The sequence below is a fragment of the Callospermophilus lateralis genome, chromosome 13 (assembly GCF_048772815.1).
Source record: "Callospermophilus lateralis isolate mCalLat2 chromosome 13, mCalLat2.hap1, whole genome shotgun sequence".
In the NCBI taxonomy this organism is placed as follows: Eukaryota; Metazoa; Chordata; class Mammalia; order Rodentia; family Sciuridae; genus Callospermophilus; species Callospermophilus lateralis.
Window position 1 is genome coordinate 33,054,706 of NC_135317.1, and position 19,950 is coordinate 33,074,655.

The window sequence follows — 19,950 nt, forward strand, 5'->3', positions numbered from 1 at the left end:
AACTTCTAAAAAATCTATGCTTGCATATGATCTGGCCATTCTACTCCTAGGTATTTCTCCAAGATAAATAAAGGCATATGTTTACATAAAGGCTCATATAAAAATGTTCTCAGCAACTATTACTACTCAGCAATATGAAGGAATTGATTACTCTTACACACCACATTAAAGATGAATCTCAAATTATACGGAGGGAAAAAAGCCAGAGAAAGATACATACATTTGTATGGTTCAATTTATTTAAAATTCTAGAAAATGAGTACTAGTACATAGTGATAGAAAGCAAATCAGTGGTTGCCTAGTGATGGAGCAGGAAAGGATATCATTTACAAAGGCACAAAAGGAAACATTTGGGAGTGATGGATATATTTATTATCTTGATCATAGTGGTGGTTTCAAGAGTGTAAACATATTTCAAAACTCGTCAGATTGAATATTGTAAAAGTATAGTTTACTGTAACTCAATATTGATGTAAAAATACAGAAAAACAATAAAATTAAAGTATTTCAAGTTCTTTTGAATTATTTTGAAGATGAGTAAAACTATTGCATTTACATTTTGATAAGTTAAACATGCAAGTTGCAATTTATACACTAAAAAAATGGAAGAATTGAAACCAATATTGTAACTTCCAAATTACTTAAAGGACAAAAATATTGGATGATTAAATAGTCACAATTAATCCAAAAACAATGTATAAATGAGTTGAAATTATTCTGAAAATTTAAGACTTAATGTTCAAAAATCTGACATTCCAATTCAGTGCAAAATAATGGAGAAAATTCATCTGATTACTTAATAGTGACAGGGGAAAAAGTAGTTGATAAAATGCAGCTCCACTTATGGTTAAAAATAGAAGCCACTTCTTAGTTAATTAGAGATAGAAAACTTTTTTAATATGGTAAAGGCTATCTATGAAAAACTTACCAAAAAATCACAATTAATGGTAAAATATTGATAGTTAGATTAAAATGCTGGTTCTCTCATTTTCACTGCAATTGTATTGGAGGTATTAACTGCCTCCTTTCAGTAAGGCAAAGAAAGGAAATAAAATGTATGAAACTGTCAATATCCACTTTTGTAAGCTCAATACACAAAAACCATAATTATTCCTATGTCACTCACCAATGAAAAATGACATTTTTAAATGATATACATTTATAGAAGTAGCAAAAAATGTAAAATAACAAGAAATAAATCTAATAAAATATGTTGACTCAATGAGAAACATAAGGGAACACTTAGAAAAATGGAAAGAATTGGGTTAGAAGACTCAAATTTTAAAAAATAATCATTTCTCTCTGATGTATAGATCTTGTCTATTTCCCATAAAATTGCAGAAGGTTTGTTTAAAATTTGATAATCCATTTAATATGCATAGTAAAACAGGGTCAAGAAAAGCTAAGATGCCTTTGAGGAACTTCAGAAACAAGTTGCTAATTAATAAACAAAATGTGTGATTCTCATAAAGCAAAATAAACAGATCAATGTGACAAAGATCCCAGAAGCAGACATCAATGTGTATATGAACCTTTAATCAGTGGGCAAAAGATGAACTTTTCAATGAATGACACTGTAACATCAGTGTTTATAAGGAAAAATGAAATTCTGTCTCACTTTACACCAAAGACAAAATTGAAAAAAACCCAGAGTGCAATTTTAAAGTATCAAGATTTAGAGAGTGATGGAAGACAGTATTTTCATATGATGGAGCCCAGAGGATTTCTTCAATAAACCACTGGAGTCTAAATTATAAAGAAAAAATTATAAATTCTACATTGTTCAAATGGAGAACTTTTCATCAAAAAAACTATATAAAAATCAAAATACAAGTCACAGAATTGACAGTGTATCAGTATCCTAAAATTGAATAAAGTAAAAAGAACTCAGAAATTCATTTAAAAAATGGCTGATAACTTCCTAAATTTGGTGAAATACATAAACCAATAGATTTGAGAAATTGAGAAAATTCAAAGTAGGAGAAATCTTAGAAAACCAAAGCTAGACACATCATAATTGAAAACTAAAGACCAAATATCTATCTATCCCTATATATCTTTAGAGCAGCCAGAGAGAAACAAGAAAAATTTGAATGAATTGTATTGTAATGAAATGCAGATTTAAATAATATTTCTTGTCTGAAACCATGGAGTCCAAAAAAGAAGTGACAGAACATTTTTCAAGTATTGAAAGAAAAGAACTGCCAACTGTGAATTATATAGCAGCCATAACTACCCTTCAAGAATAAAGGAGAAATAAAGACGTTCTCAGATGGAGGAAGACTGAGAGAATCTGTTGCCAGTAAAATTGCTCTGATAGAATACTAAAGGAAGCTATTTACACAAAAAAAGAAATGTTGACAGAGAATGATTTGACCCAGAGTTTAGCGGGGAAGAAAAGCACATGAATGGGCAGAAGTGAGGGTAAATATCATAGACTCTCTTGGGTTTCTGAAATAAAATTTCATAGTTATGCAAAAATTATAATACCATCTAAGGTGTTATCTTCATTGTAGAGGAATATTTAAGCCAATTATACTTTAAAAGTAGAAGGGCTAAGGAGACCTAATTAGAGTAACATGTCTACACATCACTGGATGTTAGGAGACTGATAAATTATATATGTGTATTGTAAATACCTATTGTGGCACTAAGAAAACTACACAAAACACGACACTCAGAAACAATAAATAAACCATGATTGAATCTTTCAAAATATGCAAGTAACCCACAAAAGTTAGGACAAAAGGAAAGTCTTAAAAACAAAGGAAATATACAGAAAACAAATAATAAAATGGCAGACTGAGCCCTAAAGTATCAACAATTACCATAAATGTAAATAGTCTAAGTATACCAATTAAAAGATAGATATCCGTCAAGTGGATTAAAAAACATGATCCAGCCAGGTACAGTGGCACGTGATGTAATCTCAGCTACTCTGGAGGCTGAAATAGGAGTGGGATCCTATCTCAACATTTGAGAAGGACTGGGGATGTAGCTCAGTATAGAGCACTTGCCTTGCCTACATGAGGCCCTTGGGTCCAATCTCCAGAACCACCAAAAAAAAAAAAAAAAATTTCCAGTAATATTTCATGTATAGAAAATGTACTTAAAAACCAATGACCTAGGTAAATTGAAAATAAAGGATGGGAAAGACAGTTTTTAGACATTAATTTCAAAATAAAACACAGAACTGAGCCTGTCAATTTCAGATAACGTGGACTAGAACAAATAGAATTACTATACACAAAGAGGATCATTGTATAATGTTAAAAATATCAATGGCCCAAGAAGACATCAGGATCCTAAATGTGTATAGGTACACACAATAGTCTCAAAATACACAACTACTGATAGAGCTGAAAAAAAGAAAAAAACAAATCCACAATTTATCACTGGGAAATTTAAAATATCCTCTCAATAATGGATCATACTACTAGACAAGAAATCAGTGAAGACATAGAAGAACTGAAAACCGGAAAGCTCAGCAATAAATAGGATCTGATTGTCACAAGGAATATCCAGGCAATAACAGTAGAATGCGTATTTTTTCAAGTCCCTATGAAACATTCACCACTGTACACTACATCCTAAACCATAAAATTACTCTGAGCCTATTTTAAACTTTTTAACTTTTAACCAGATGCAGTGACAAACACCTGCAATCCCAGCAACACAGGAGGCTGAGGCAGTAGGATTGCAGGTTCAAGGCCAGCCTCAGCAACCTATCGAGATCCTGTCTCAAAATAAAAAATAAAAAGACTGAGGATGTAGAGTGCCCGGTGTTCAATCCTCACTACCACAAAAAGTAAATAAATAAGAAAATTTTATATAATATGTTTCTAATTAAAATGGAATCAAATGAAATCTGTAACCGAAAGATGAGAGAGAAACCTCCAAACACTTGGACATGAAACAACACATTTCCCCCAAATCCATGGGTTAAGGGAAGTCTCAATGTAAAGTTTTAAAAAAGAGAACTGAATGAAAATTAAGACATATCAAATATATAAGAGACCGCTAAAGCAGTGCTAAGAGAGAACCATACAGCACCAACTGTTTACAGTAGAGAAAAAACTATCTAAGTTCTTACCTCAAGAAATTCGAAAGAGGAGAGCAAAGCAAACCCAAACAAGAAAGAAGGAAATGATACAGATAATAGCAGAAAAAAATCAAACTGAAAATAGGAAAACAACAAGGAAAAATCAACGAACAAAGAGCTGATTCTTTGAAAAAAAAATATTAAAATGGTTGTACCTCTAGCAAGTCTAATAAATATGGAAAGAAATGAGCAAAAGATACAAACCTTCAGAGCTAATGATGAAAGGGATTACAACACAGAAAGTGCAACCTTTAACAGGATGACCCAGGAAACTACAGACAACTTTATGCTCATAAATTTCATAACTTAGAAAAAATGGAGCAATTCCTTAAAAGCCACTAACTATCAAAATTCGGTCAAGATTAAATAGATAGTCTGAATTGTCCTACAACCATAAAGAAATTGAATTCATAATTTAGAAGCTTTTGAAAGGAAACTTAGGTCTGGACGAGTTCACTAGAAATTTCTACCAAACATTTAAAAAGCTAGCATCAATTTTATACACTATATTCAGAAAACAAAAAAGGAGGGATTTCTTTCCAATACATCTTGTGAAGCTAGTATTTACCATGATATCAAAACCAAAGATAGTAGCAAATATTAGTAAATCAAACCTGCTACCGTGTGAAAAGAATCACACATTGTGATTCATCAATAAAATTCATCACATCAGCGTGCTAAAGAAGGAGAATTGTATGATTCTGTCAATCTATGCAGAAAAATAAATTGTTTGGAAAAAATGTCCAACCCCCAGCTGTTTTAAAACATCAAAGGTTTTGGCAAAGGTTTTGTGCCAAGTGTACAGTATAAGTAGAGGTTATTGTTTGGGGCTATGAATGTCCAGTCGCTCCAGCATCATATTTTAAAAAGGTCAGCTTTCCTCCAATGAGCTGCTTTTACACCTTTGTTGAAAATCAGTTGAAGAGTGTTTGCTTTGACAGCACATATACAAAAATTGGGCAATAGAGAGAAGACTAGCCTGGTCTCTGCTCAAGGATGACATTCACATTCATGAGATGTTTCATTTTTTTTTTATATTTGAATCAGATGGGATATAATTTCTCATATTTCTGAGTTTATTTTTTTGTGATACACAAAACATTCAATTTTGCCATAGAATTTGAAAAAATAAAGCATAAAATTATTATAAATATCTGTGAATGGGTATAAGGTATAAAAGCAGTTTGACATTAATATAAAATCATGACAAGTTATATAAAGACACTGATTGTTTTAGAAAACCAAAGTTAGTTCAGTTTAAAAAGTAGTGGAAACTAAGTACTTTATACTGTTTCTTTATACTGTTTTTAAGTACCTTTAAGTACCTTTATTAATCCCAAAGTAATGACAAAATAGACATAGAAGATAAAAAAGGTAATAGGCAGGAATAAAAATTTCACCATATAAATTTATGAAACAAATTAAGGAAGTTTAGTTAATAGTAGACAATACTATAAGACAAAACTTGTAAAGCTACAGTAGTAAGTTCTTCCTCATCAGTAATTTAAGTATAAATAAACTATTATGTAACACTAATCAGAACACAAACATGACCAAGAAGATTAAACATAATAATAGGTTAACTATGTCAGATCTAAATCAATGGAAGATTCTCTTTAGATCTATGGTCACAAATAGACTAAAAAAAATGGATGAAAGATATATTACATTTAAAATTGTAAAAATGATAATAATTATATAAAATAATCACAAAGTAAAATATTATATAAAGATAAATATAGCCAATCCCTAGAATATAATACGGTGTTTCATATTTTTAAAAGAAGAAAGAAATTGTCAATTGCTGGTAAATGAATGGAACTGGAGAGCCTCATGCCAGATAAGCCAGACTCAGAAAGTCAAGGGTTGGATGTTTTCCATCTTACATGGAAGCTAGAGAACAAATATAAACAAGGTGTCTCACTAAGAGAAGGGAGGCCAAGAGAGCAGAAGTTGTGGGGAGAGGTTCAGTCCATCCTTGGCTGACTAGTCCTAGCTCTAGGCCCAAGATGAGGCAGAACATTGTGGCAGAAGGGTGTGGTGCAGGAAACTAGCTCCAGACATGGCAACCAGGAAGCAGAGAGACCTTTGCTCACCAGAGACAAAATATAAACTGCAACACCTATGTCCCCAGTGACCTGCTTTCTCCAGCCACACCCTACCTGCCTACAGTTACCACCCAGTTAATCCATATCAGTGGATTAATCTACAGGTTAAGTTACACATCTCATAATCTAATCACTTCACCTGTGAACATCCTTGCATTGTCTCACACATGAGCTTTAGGGGAACACCTCATGTCAAAATCATAACAATGTGTAAAATACAAAATTACAAAGATTTAGAAAAATAGAGAAGAAAATCTTTGGAATGTAGAGCTCTGAGCCAAGAGTTCTTAGGCCTAATACCAAAAGCACAATCCATAAAAGGAAAGATTGATAAATTGGACCTTGTCTTAGCCTACTTAGACTACTGTAACAAAATACTAGGCAGTAAGTGTCTTCTACAACAAACATTTATTTCTCACAGTGCTGAGGCTCAGAAGTTTCAGACCAAAGTGTCATCATTGGTATCTTGTGAAGACCTGCTTCCTAAGTTAAAGGCAACTCCTCCTGTCTGCATGCTTACCTAGCCTTTCCTCAGAGCATGCCTATGAAGGAAGAGACAGAGACACCTGTCCTCCTCTTAAACAGGCACTAATCCCATCATGAGGCTCCTACCTTCATGACCTGATCTAGGCCATTTTAGTTCTAAAACCTCATTTCCTAATCATTGCATTGGTATTGGTATTAAATCAACATACAAATTTTGAAGTGACCCAAACAGACGTCATCAAAATTACAAACTTTTGCAACATAAAAGCACATGTGAGCCAGGTTCAGTGGCACACATTTGTAATCCCAGCAACTCAGGAGGCTCAGGCAGGAGGAGCACAAGTTCCTGGCCAGCTGCATCCACTTAAAGAGACCCTATCTAAAAATTAAAAAAAAAAAAAAAAGACTATGGCTTACTGGTGAAGTGCCCATAGGTTCAATCCCCACAAAAGAAAAAGAAAACACACACACACACACACACACACACACACACACACACACACACGTGAAGCAGATGAACAGATAAGCTGCAGACTTGGAAGAGGAAATTTTTGTAGACCATATTCTAACAAAGGGCTAATATCACATTATGAAAACCTCCAAAAACTCAACAGGGAAAAATAAAATCAAAACAAACCATTCCATTTAAAAACTGGGCAAAAACAGAAACAGATGTTTTACTGGAGAGACACATGAAAGATGTTCAATAATATTAACCATGAAGGAAATGCAAATCAATAAGATATTACTACACACCTATGAAATTGTTAAGTTGAAAGAGAAAAAAATAGTGGTAATAGTAAGTGTTGGCAAGGACACAGAGAAAGTAAATAACTAGGGAAACAGTTTGGCAATTATTAAAAACTAAGCATGGGACTACAACACAATCCAGAAGTTGTTTCTTGGATCCAGTCTGTTCTCAGATACATGCTTTGTAGATATTTTCTTCCCAGCTTTGTTTTTTCTGATCATTTTTTTAACAATGTGTTTTGATGACAAAATGTTTTTGTTTTAAAGTCTAATTTACCTGTTATTCTCTTTGATGAATATTCCTTTATATACATTTAGAAACTTTGTCTAACCTAAGGTCAAGAGGACATTCTTTTATGATTTTTTAAGCTATTATGATTTTAGTCTTTTGTTTAACAATGTGGCTCATATTAATTTTTGTGTATGGTGTAAGATAAGGGTCAAATTTCTATTTTTCCCCAAGAAAAGTTATCTATTTATTCCAACACTATTTGTTGAAAATCTTTTTCTTCCGTTGTATTGATGGCTTTGGCATCTTTGTTAAAAATCAAACAGTGTATTTTTAAGTTCTCTATTCAATTCTAATGATTTTCAATCTATATGCTAGAACCATAGAATTTGTATAGTTTTATAATGAATATTGAAATCAGGTGCAGTAGCTCCTCCAACTTTGTTCTTTTTCAAAGTCATCTTAAAAATTCTAGATCCTCAGTATTCTTGTGTAGATTTTAGAAATAGCTTGTCTGTTTTTACCAAAAAAGATCTGGCATGATTATGATTATAATAAATCTGTAGTTCGAGCTGCCATTGTGGTTCAGTGGTAGAGCACTTACCTTGCAAGTGTGAGGCACTGGGTTCAGTCCTCAGCACCACATAAAAATAAAATAAAGGTATTGTGTTTACTTATAACTAAAAATAATTTTAAAATAAATAAATAGATCTATAGTTCAATTTGAAGGGATTGACATATTTATTATAGACTGAGTCATTGAATTCATAAGCATGATGTATACCTCCATTCATTTAGTTCTCTTTTAATTTTTGTTAGCAATGGACTATCATTTTCAGGGTAGAGATCTTGCATATCTTTTGTTAATTTCCTAAATGTTTTATATTTTTGATGCTGCTGTAATTGAAATTGTGTTTATAATTTATTTCTAATTGTTTGGTACTAGTATATACAAAAATACAATTATTTTTATGTTAACTTTGTATTCTTCAGGTTTGCTGCATCGATTTGTTAGTTATCATAAGAATTTTGTAGGTCCTTTGTGATTTTCTATGAAAGCAATCAGATCTTCTGTAAACAGTGACAACTTTACTTATTCATTCTGATCTTTATGCTTTATTTCTTTTTATTGTCTTGCAATAACTATGACTTCCAATATAATGTTGAATAGCAATGGTGAAAATGAGTGTTTTGTCTTGTTCTCAATCTTAGGGGAATATAATTTATTGGTTCATCATCAAATATGATTTGGCTATAAATTTTTCATGGAAAGCATTTGCCAAGTTTTAGGAGTTTCCTAATTTTTTTGAGTTTTTATCATAAATAACTGTTTCTTAAGCTATTGAAATGATCGTATTTTTTTCTCTTTTATTCCATAATATGAAAAAATACTGTGTTTTGTTATGTTAAATCATTTTTTCATTCCTAGGCAAAATTCTGCTTTGTTATGATCTCTTATACCTTTTATATATTGCTATATTCAATTTGCAATAGTTTTTTGAAGATTTTGGAGAAAGTTATTTTTAAACCATCATAATGGAATTTAACTGTATTAGGCTTGAGTTCAAACCCACTGAGACCAAATAATACAGTTCTTCATTGGCATTAGTAACTAACCTCCCAGATTGAAAGTTGTTATGTCTTTTCACTGAGTTCTGCTCAATGTTCAAGATGAGAAAGATTTTTGGATATCCATTATAGTTGTTAATCAGATACCAATGAAATTAATCTTTAAATGTATTTCTCATCTTTTAGTTCTATCATTTAATTTTAAATAAGGTTAGTCATAATTCAAATCATTATTCATAAATCCATGCTATGAAAAAAAATCTTAAAATTATTGAAGCATTGATTGGTAGTACTTTTCTGATACAATGCTTTTGTGTCTGGAAATTAACATTAATTAATTTTAAAGTAAATTTTTATTATTTTATGAAGTTTCACTATTAAATTCTTAATTTTTTAAAATATTAAAATAAGACCTTGGATTTACAGCTATTATGATAATGTATCAAATTATCACCTCATAAATAATTAATATGTGTCCCTATAATCTGTAATTCTTAAAGCAATAAATAAATGCTAATAACTTTAAATATATATAATTCACTTGTTTTTAGGTGCTTTTCTATTCCAGATACAAATTTGTTTTTCTTCTAATTCACATTCAATAATAAAGCTCATATTTCTATAATAGTTTCTACAGTGAAATAGTTTTAAGTGCTACTCTTTTTTTGCTTAAGATTTTTAAAAATTCTCCTTTGTAATTTTCACAAATGATAAAAAATAATATGGTCTTTCATTTCACAGATTAATAAACAGAAAGAAGACATGGAGCTTAGAAGAAAGTACGAAAGTGTAAGTGTCAGGGTTTGTATTTAATCAATCAGTCTCTCTCTCCATCTGTTCTGTACCTCCCTTCTCTTGGCATCTGGGTTAGAGAATCTATACATACTGTACTGAGGCTTTCCACTGTTTAATGTTGGGGTTTAAAATAGAAAAATGCTTGAAAGTGGAGCAAGAGGTGTGAATAGGTAACAAGGAACTAACTGTTGAGCACAGGTGGAGGAGAGAGAAAGTGAGCCAAGGAGCAAACCAGCCAGGTCAAGGTGTTGTCTGTAGGCTGCTCCTCTGGCTCCACACCCTGCCCTTCCTTCCTTCCTCCTACTCCCCTTCCTCCAGCCCACCTTGATACAACCTCAAGCTACCACCCCATCCCACTCCACAGGGGCCCTGCCTTCCCAGGTGCTTCCAAAGCACATCAGTCTGTTGGCATGTGTGTCTTGGAATGCTGGGATTCGTGGTTGGGGTGGGCGGGTAGAGACTTGAGCCCAGCCTGCAAATTGAGCCAGGCCAGGGCAGAACCTTGGAACTGGGAGCAAGAACAGAGTCAGGCCCTTTGGGACTGAAGACTTCAACTCAGACTTTCCCACTCAGGGGAGGGAAGAGAGCATAGATCTGAGGAATGACATGAGAATGACGAAGTTGGTTCTTCTTGTGTGTCAGAACCTGAAAACAGGCTGGGGAAGAGAAGGCTCTTTGTCCCCGTGGCCCTCCCATTCTGGGACTTTATCCAGGAGTACGACACCTTTGAGGCCACGCTCTGCTGCCGCTCGTAGTACATCACCTGTTAGGACTAAAAAAGTGAAGCTTTCAAAGAAAACTACAAAGGAAGAGCCTCCTCAGGAGGTAAGAACTGCTTACATAGCGCCCCCCCCCCCCCCGCCACCTTTCATGACATCTAGGTGTGCACGGGTCCTGTGAGCTCTAATACAACTGCTGCCTCACATCCCAGAGCCCAGCATCAACCAGGATGACATCTCAACACCCCTGAATCTCACCTAGATCTGGCTGTTACCCAGCATGCCCTTTTTAGTCTTTCCCAAGAGGATGTCAGTGTTCCTAGGAGGTGAGGGAGAAAAAGCTGCTTGTTGATTGGGTGGCGAGAAGGGGAAGTTTTAAGCTTTTTTGCACAGGAACAAAGGGTCATCATCTCTCTTTACAGGTTGCTCGTTTCTTTTTCCACTGGGGAGTTGTGTTCTGCAGCAGGGATTTGGAGCTTGTGTGGTGAAAAGGTCATTGGGACCAGATGAGCTGGCTGTGTCTGCGCATGTCCATTCTTGAAAAGCCAGCTTCAAAGGTCCTTGAGTAAATTCTGGAGGTTCTTCTGAAAACAACTTAATCACTTAGTTCTTTTTTTTGTCAGGATGTGTCCAGGACTTAGCCGGTTTCAAGGGGCTCCAGTCCCAAGCTTTGGACTTGTTGAGCCTGTGGCCAGGCAGCATATCATCTCAGAGGGCTAAGTTGGTGGCCATGAAATCGGTTATGTGGCTGGGGTCTGTGGTCAGAGACTCTAGAAGGGCCTGGAAGGACTGCACAGTGGGGTCAGCAACTGGGGCAAAGCAGCTGAGCCTCCCATCTGGAAATCCCAGCAGCAGGGGGCAGCCACAGCAGAAGGCGCCCAAGTCTCTACAACAGGAGCCCTAGAATTCCAGCTCAGAAGCTCCAGTGTCCTCAATTTACCATCTGAAGTCAGAGGCATGAGGGGTGGAGATACCCTCTGTGACCCCCCCCCCACTAAAAATGCACCAAAAAAGAAAAGACAAAGATGACTTAGGATCTCTGTCTGAGGAGGTGTCATTTCCATAGGCTTTTCTCTAGTGCCACTCTCTTTTCTTCTGACTGTAATGATTGTTATCTGGATTTTTCCAGAGCTTAACAGTACATTTTGTCTGCTGGAGAGACTCTGAAGTTAATGTGTAACAATAAGTAAAAATTGGACTGGGGGAGGGGAAGGTGGCCTAAGCTGGTATTTACATCTTTATATTAATTGACTCAATTGTAAAGTGAAATAAATTTTTCTAGGTCTTCACTACTATTAATCCTATCGTTATATAATATGGGTACATTATACATTATTATTAACAATAATATTGATACTATTTTCTGTTCTTATAAGCTCTCCTATATATGCGGCTTATTCTTCAGTGTATATTAACACTGTACATATACACTCCAGTTATAATTTTTCTGCTTCTAATTCTGTAGAGGTAGCTGGGCCTCTTAAAAATTATCTTTAAAGGGTTTTACAATATTTACTATGTGTAAATGACCAAATGGAGAGCTTGCTGCAGGAACTTTTTACATCAGTCATTTAACTTATCTCATTAATCATACTTATTTTTTGAAATCTGTGTCATTCGGTGGGAACAGGGCACATGGTGCACACAGCGGAGCACTCAGTGATAAACTGAGTGTTTAGCCAGTCTGAAAAACATGATATGAACATTGCCGTCTGATTTCTATGTATGCAAGATTTCACAACATAAAATTTGTGTTTGTACAGTGCCCTTGGGTAACGTTTATTTTTTGATATCTGTAAAACGTTTCAAATACTGAGGTTTCACGTATCAAGGTTAAATTTGATTCCCAGGTTTTCCTCCCCCTCCTAACCCTACCCTAAGTAATTAGTTAATTAAGGTTGCACCCAGTAAATGCTTCCCTGGAAGACTTCTGAGCTTCCATGAGGTAACCTGGTCTATATGGATGGAACATATGGTGTGTGCTTAGATCTGCAGAAAGCATCAGGGCCCTTCTGTGTGGGAAATGGGACAAGGGACAAAGTCAATTGTGTTCCCATTCTTACAGTTCTCGCAATAAAGCAATTTGTCCAGACAAAAGACTTGAATAAAAGCTCTAGAATATTGTTTATAACATTCAAGAAATTTTCAGTAAAATATTTTTATGCAATCATTTTGTGATTCTGACCATGGTCAGCCTTCAAGCTAGTAATTTTTTAGAAAATTATTAATTACAGGGGATAGAATTATTATTATAGACTAGGCAGGTAAAGGAAAACTATTGCCTTCTGAAATTTACAATTCCCTTCCCTGCCACACTTTTGTTTGGTTAAATTGCACATGAAATTTAAAATAAACTGTAACAGAAAAGAAAATAATAGAAACTGTTCATTGTTTGATTATTCCATTCTTTTGGCTTGGCCTGATAAATTAAGCTGTTAATGGTTTTTCAAGCAATGTGAGAAAGGCAGCCCAGCTCATTCTTGATCTGGCAACTTTGAGCAGTTGAGTAATAGAGAGAGAGAATGATCTGCACGCATGCGTGGTCCTCAGAGGCTGTCAAAGGTGCCTACTGTATTTTGGTGGACTGTGTTGACACAAAAGAATTTCACTTATCATACTGGATTTTTGTTTCATTAGCATAAATAACTTGAAAATGTGAGATAATTGAAACCACACACCACAATTACTTGTTTTGTTTTAAAATCAAAATTTTCATTTGTCACATTTAAAGTGAATTCATCTTTAGAGTCTGATCTCAGAGGCCAAAATTGAAAACCTGAGCAATATCCTATTTAAGATTCAACTGAAAGGTAACTCTTATATTCTACATTGTTTTATTCTGGGAAGTTTAATGATGAATTAAATATATACTTTCTAAATATATTTGAAACTGAAAATATTTGGTGAGAATAATATTTAATATTTGTTGCACAAATGAAAAAATATTATTTGTTAAACATCACTTGAGGGATTTTGTGCTTTTGCTCTTCTTTATTTTGCTGTGAAAAACAATCACAACATTTTATTTGTGAAGTTTATATTATTTTAGCATAATTTAATTAAGGACTAAAGATTTCGCTCTGTAAGTCAGGAATAGATAAATTTGAGATTTGGATAATTTCCTGTTTTTCCCCACATACTCTCACAGTGGGCAGATGCTAGGTTCTGACTGCATGTGACATTAACTGGGTGGTAACATAAGCGTCATGCTGGACATGCAGGGACCCATTTTACCTCTTGTGACATGGTGCTGCTTTGTTCCACTTATCTGGGCTTCAGCTGTGGGTTTCGCTCCAGTTCCCACTGGGAGCTGAGGCTAGCCCTGAACACTAGGTCATTTGCCTGGTCTTGGGTCTTTCTCCCCAGAAGACTGAGCATTTGACATGCTGTCACTCATCCTGATTGCCATTATTGCACATGCCAATGCTACAGCTTGGTGCTGTGTGCTGTGAACTCTTTCGGTATCAATGCTTGCCAGAGCCAGGCCAAAGATGGCTATACCCTTCTGATGCTGGCTTTGGACTATTGGCCAGTCATTTTGAATCCAGTTCTACCAACTTGTCAGTTTCTTCAATCCTGGTGTCCTCAGCCCCAGATTCTCCAGGTCTCACCTTTCCACCCTGGAAACTCATCAATAGAGGTTAAAACACAACCCATGTTTTTTCTTTAGGAATTGATGATGGTTAAACTTTTCTTCATTGAATACCTTCTTTGTTTTCTTTTCCTTAATGCAATCTCTTTTCATCAAGAAAACTGAACTTGAGCTGGGCACTGTGGCGCACAACTGTAATCCCAGCAGTTTAGGAGGCTGATGCAGGAGGAAAGTTCAAAGACAGCCTCAGCAATTTAGTGAGACCTGTCTCAAAATTAAAAAATTAAAAAATGGGCTGGGGATGTAGCTCAGTGGTTAAGGCCTCAGAGTTCAATCCCTGGTATCAAAACCAAAACAAACAAACAAACAAACAAAACAGAAAACTGAACTTATTAAGGTTATTTGTTTTGCTTTACTTACTTTATCACAAATTTCTTCCAATTTGTATGCCTGAACAACCTCAGGTAATTATTAATATCTCACTGAACTGATTTAATTCTAGGTAAATGCAAAGTGTTAAATTTTATTAGCCTGTGCAGCTTAATTAAGGAACAAAGGCACACACTTATTTAAGCTTCAAAAATCTTTAAAATAGCTTGAGGATCTACTTCACCAACCTCAGCGTGGGAATCATTTCTCTATTGAATGTACACACACACACACACACACACACTTCAGTCACCAGATTAACTGAAGTCCATAATACTCATCACATTAGTTTCAAATAACTCCTTTTCTTCTTCCTGAACTGGAATGGAAAATGAATTTAAAGATGTAGAATTTAAAAAAGAATCATCTGTACCCAATGCCATGAATGTTATGGACTCCACTTGACCCAGTGGTTGTGTATATACAGTGTGAATTTAAATTCATGCTATCAGAACTGGACATGAGCTTAAACAACCTCAAGTGTAAATTGGAGAATATACAAGTGGATTCCAATCAAAATATATAACATTTCTATCTGGTTTGCATTAAGTAAATCATAAGCATATTTTCAAAGTGATCTAAAAAAAATCAAGATTAGAAAGATATCAATACAGGGATTGAGATTTTTATATAACCATTGGAAGAGTTAGGAGAACAGAATCTTAAAAAACAACAAAAAAGATTTTAGACTGAAGTACTTCTCAACAGTTGTTTGAAAAGTAGTCAATAAAAAGCTGATGCATGGGACTGAGGTTGTGCCTCAGTGGTAGAGTCAGTAGTAGAGCGCTCGCTTTGTATGCATGAGGCTCTGGGTTCGATCCTCAGTACCATATAAATGTAAAATAAAGATATTGTGTCTACCCTAAAACTAAAAAATAAATTTTAAAAAGCTGTTGCCTGTATAACTAATTAGAACAAATTTTTTCACATTTATTTTCTTTTTTTAAAAGCAAATGACAAAGACCCAGTTTACCAGCTTAAACCGAAGCGTAACATTACACATTTAAATAATGGTCAAAACTTTATTAACTTGCCAGCATTCATGCACAACTAGAAATCATTTTTAAATTTATATTAAACCAGAAATGTATTACCATTAATGCATTGATATCTTTCATTACTAAATACTGGGGGGCGGGGGAATCCCAAAATATTTCTATAGGAGACTCATCCTGGCAATGTTAGCTCACAGCAGGCTGAAGTTGGTTCACGTGTTAAACACAATGGAAAGCAGTTTCGGGCTGGTGTTAGGATACAATCTTGTCGTCGCACTGCTCAAAGTCAAGGCTCACCCTGGATCACGTTTAATAAAAAAGCAACGTGCGTACAGGGATTACCACAATTTTAAAGACAAAAAAAATGGTCCTATTGTGTGGTCTCAACAATAAATTCAAAAGTCACATCGGGGTTCCGACGAGCTGTTTATAAATACTTTAGATTAGGTACATTTATACTAAAAGTAAAATTCATCTGAAATCTTAAAAAAAAAAAAAAAAGTTCCTGTTAGTCCTCAAATAGTGCTTGTTAATAGTTTAACATTTCTGTTAAATGCATGCATTGAATTACTTGTTTTCCCAGAGTAGCAGCTGCTCCTTACCATTTATCATTAGGACTTTAACTGTCCTTCTTCTTCAACTTCTACTCTTTCTTCATCATTCTTGACAATTCTTTTTGTAGTGATTTTTCTCCCAATTACTATGTTGGTAGAAGTTGATATAGATTTGAAGTTACCCAACCCACTGCCGCCATATGACGTAGAAGAGAATGAAGTAAGGCCACCGTGATCTAGTGACCCAAGTGAAGAAAATCCACCTCCAAATGATGGAAATCCACTGAAAGCAGTGAAACACGAGCTCACGCCTCAGTTTCTGCTTCCTCAGGGATCCCTTTGGTTCCCCAAAAAAGTCTTCAAATGGGTTTTCAAAGAAGTGGAACAAAAATGGGTCCCTTTCACCAAAAAATTTCCTGAAGATCTCACTGGGTTCCAGAATGTGAAGCCAAACTCAAATGGACTGTCACAATGACTTCTACCCCCACCTCCACCATTTAAGCTTTCTTTGCCATACTTGTCATAGATGCTCCCTTTTTTGGCATCTGATAACACCTCCTATGTTTCAGCTACTTGTTTGAATTTTCTCTCTACTTCTTCTTCATTCTCAGGATTTTAATCTGGATGCCACTTTAGTGCTAGTTTCCTATATAGCTTTTTGATCTCCTTGGGTGAGGTATGTCCCTGCAGCCTAGAACTTCATAGTAATCCACCTTGTTTTAACAGATTGTTGAAACAAGTCCGAAGATACAGCAGATGGGACAAGGTGGGCAGCCAGATCCTCACGGTGCCACAAGGTTGCGCTGGTGGCATATGCAGTGACTCCTCACCTAGAACAAATTTTAAAAAATTTTTTAAAATAAATCTACTTCAATTTGTTAGGAACCTCTGGAACTCTCTCACTAAATATCTTAGTCTTCAGCAATAAAGAGTCTTTTTTAAGAGCTCTCCAAAATGCTACTATAAAACTCATATCTGTCCATGCATCTTGCTCCAAATGCCTTTGGATAATCCTTTCTAATGTTTCCATCAAAGGTACAGTTTTATCCTTCAAAGACATTTAAAGTTTATAATATAGATATTTTTGTGGTAACAAATTTATATAATTTGTCTGGGCAAGATTGGTATTTGATGCCAATTAGACCATTTCTGAAGGTTCAATTTCTTTCTGTAGATCTAAGTTTCTGTCTGGTATCATATTCTCTTTTGGTCTGATGGCAATGAATTCTTGGTTGTTGCTTATGTCTGAAAAATAACCTTTATTTCACCTCCATTTTTGAAACCTATGTTTATGAGCATAGAAGTTTTGGTTGAGAGTTTTGTTTCTTATAATAGTTTGATGACATAACTACATTGTCTTTTGGCTTACATAGTCTCTGACAAGAAGCCTGCTGTAAATTTAGTTTCTGTGTCTATAATGTATCTTTTATTTTGGACTAACTTCAAGAGTTTATCTTTGCTTTCTCTTTATCCTGATTCAGTTTCTTGAATTTGTAGCTTGCTGTCTTTCATTAACTTATGACTATAATCTTTAATTACATCTTTGCCTTCAAATACAATCATGTATCACTTAATAGTGGGAATATGTTTTGAGAAATGCATTGTTAGATGATTTTGTTGCTGTGCAAACATTATGAAGTATGCTTACACAAACTTAGATGATATAGGCTACTCTATACCTAGTTCATATGGTATATACTATGATATGCACAGCACCCCCACCATGAACCCAAGTATCAGTGAAACCCATGACACATGACTGTGTCTATGTTAGATTATTTGATATTTTTACAGAACACTTTTATGATCTGCTCATTCACTTTGAATTACTTGTTTTTCTCAGTTTCAGTTTGTGAAATTTTTAAAAACTCTATCTTCAAATTCAGGAATTGTTTTCCTCAGCTGTATAGAGCCTATGATAAACCCATCAAAATTCTTCATTCTTGTCTTTTTATTTCTAGTATTTCCATTTTATTCTTTTTAACATTTCCTGTCTCTCTGATAAAATTCAGGTTACTTGGGTGTGATGTCAGCTCTCTAATGAGTTCAGGTGCCATTTGGACTTTTCTTACTGTTTGTGTTGAAGTGCCATTTTTTGCTTTCTAAGTAGAAGCCAGACGCCTGAAATTTTTACATATAAAACAGATCCATATTCACTGTACAAAATTGACTCAAAAAAGAAATGTCAGAAGGAGAAAACAACAACAACAAAAATGCTGCCTCCCAAAGATAGCCATTATAAGCCTCTTGTGGCCTTTCTTTTACACAAATCTTATGACTTTGCACATTCAACTCAATCTGGGGAACATTATTCCATGCCACTTAATATCTATAATCAATTATGTTCAATATTTCAATCACAGAATTAGCACTATTTGCTTAGCCAGTCCCTGTCAATTTACAAGTGCCCTGCTGAGACACAATTTCTGTTCCTTTGCTATCATACAATGGCTTCATCATCTTTAATAGAGACATTTCACCGTGGAAGTATCCTGATTATAGTTTTTAGATTGGATGATTTAATAGAAGATGTGTATGCTATTGCTATGTATCTGACCATCTTTAGTGAACAGAAGGTTCAGAAGGCTCTGGAATTGGATGAGAAGGAAAGCCCACTTGGACTCTTGTAGTCTACTGGATCTTCAAAAAGGCACATTTGAGATTTCCACAAAACCCAGACCAGCATGGATCCTACGTGGCACACATTTTGATCATTCTGCCAAAATAATTCAGAGCTCCTTGGCATCTGCAGTAGAATCCATGGAGCACATTGAATGAGGAAAGTCTTGTCCTGTTTTTAAAAGATTTTGCTAGATTAGTGATTTTTGTTGGAAAACTCACAAGTCATAACTTTTTTTCTGACTTTCAGCCTCTGTGAGAAGTGTTAATGGCACACAGCCTCATCTCTTATCCTCAATGTTCCAAATTTTCAAGTCTCTTCTGCCCAAATTTTAAGTATGCAAGGCTGGGTCTCCTCTTTCTCTGGGTTTCTAACTCTTCCTTATTTACCAGACCAACCTCCAAGCATGGGGACATTGTTGGTGTTCAAAAGTAACTGTTTGTTGGAAGGCTAAAAAAGAAGTTAATATAAAAATCAAAATTAGTGACTCTTTTGGGAGGGAAAATCATCTTTCTTTATGATAAATCAGAAAGATTGCTTTGATAGTAATATATTTAACACTTTAAAGGAAAAGAAACAAAGAAGCAAAATTACTTTTCACTTAACCCAGAAAGAATGACCAAGTTATGTCTAAATGGATTCTACTGTCATGTATAATTAAAAAGAAACAATTAAAAAAAAGAATGGCCACAATTTCAGAAGAGGGATGGTCATATAAAATAGGAGAAATAGAAGAATAGAATGATTCTTGATAAGAAAAAAAGAGAACAGGGATGTGAGAATATGATAAGGAATATGATAACTCTTACGGTAGTTAATAAACATAATTGTGTTTCATCTACTATTATTACAAACCCAGACTATTGACTCCTAATTTTAGATTATTAATTTTTTAAAAAGTATCTGAGTGTTAACAAATTTAAGAAGCACAGCTCCATTATTAATGAATCTTATGAGCTTTTAGTTATAAATCTATGTATATTCAAAATACAATGAGAAATA

At 34.6% G+C, this 19,950-nt stretch overlaps 1 protein-coding gene and 1 non-coding gene across 2 annotated transcripts in view; both read left to right on the plus strand.

The window, feature by feature from the left end:
* The window catches only part of C13H10orf67 (chromosome 13 C10orf67 homolog), a 112,567-nt gene that overhangs the window by 50,112 nt on the left and 42,505 nt on the right, over positions 1-19,950 (plus strand). The window contains exon 9 of the mRNA XM_076872891.1: positions 9,986-10,045. Within this exon, the coding sequence (XP_076729006.1) occupies positions 9,986-10,045 (60 nt within the window). The remainder of the gene's footprint in view (positions 1-9,985; positions 10,046-19,950) is intronic.
* Positions 5,028-5,133, plus strand: LOC143379774 (U6 spliceosomal RNA). Its single transcript, XR_013088552.1, has one exon. It is a non-coding gene; the product is annotated as a U6 spliceosomal RNA (small nuclear RNA).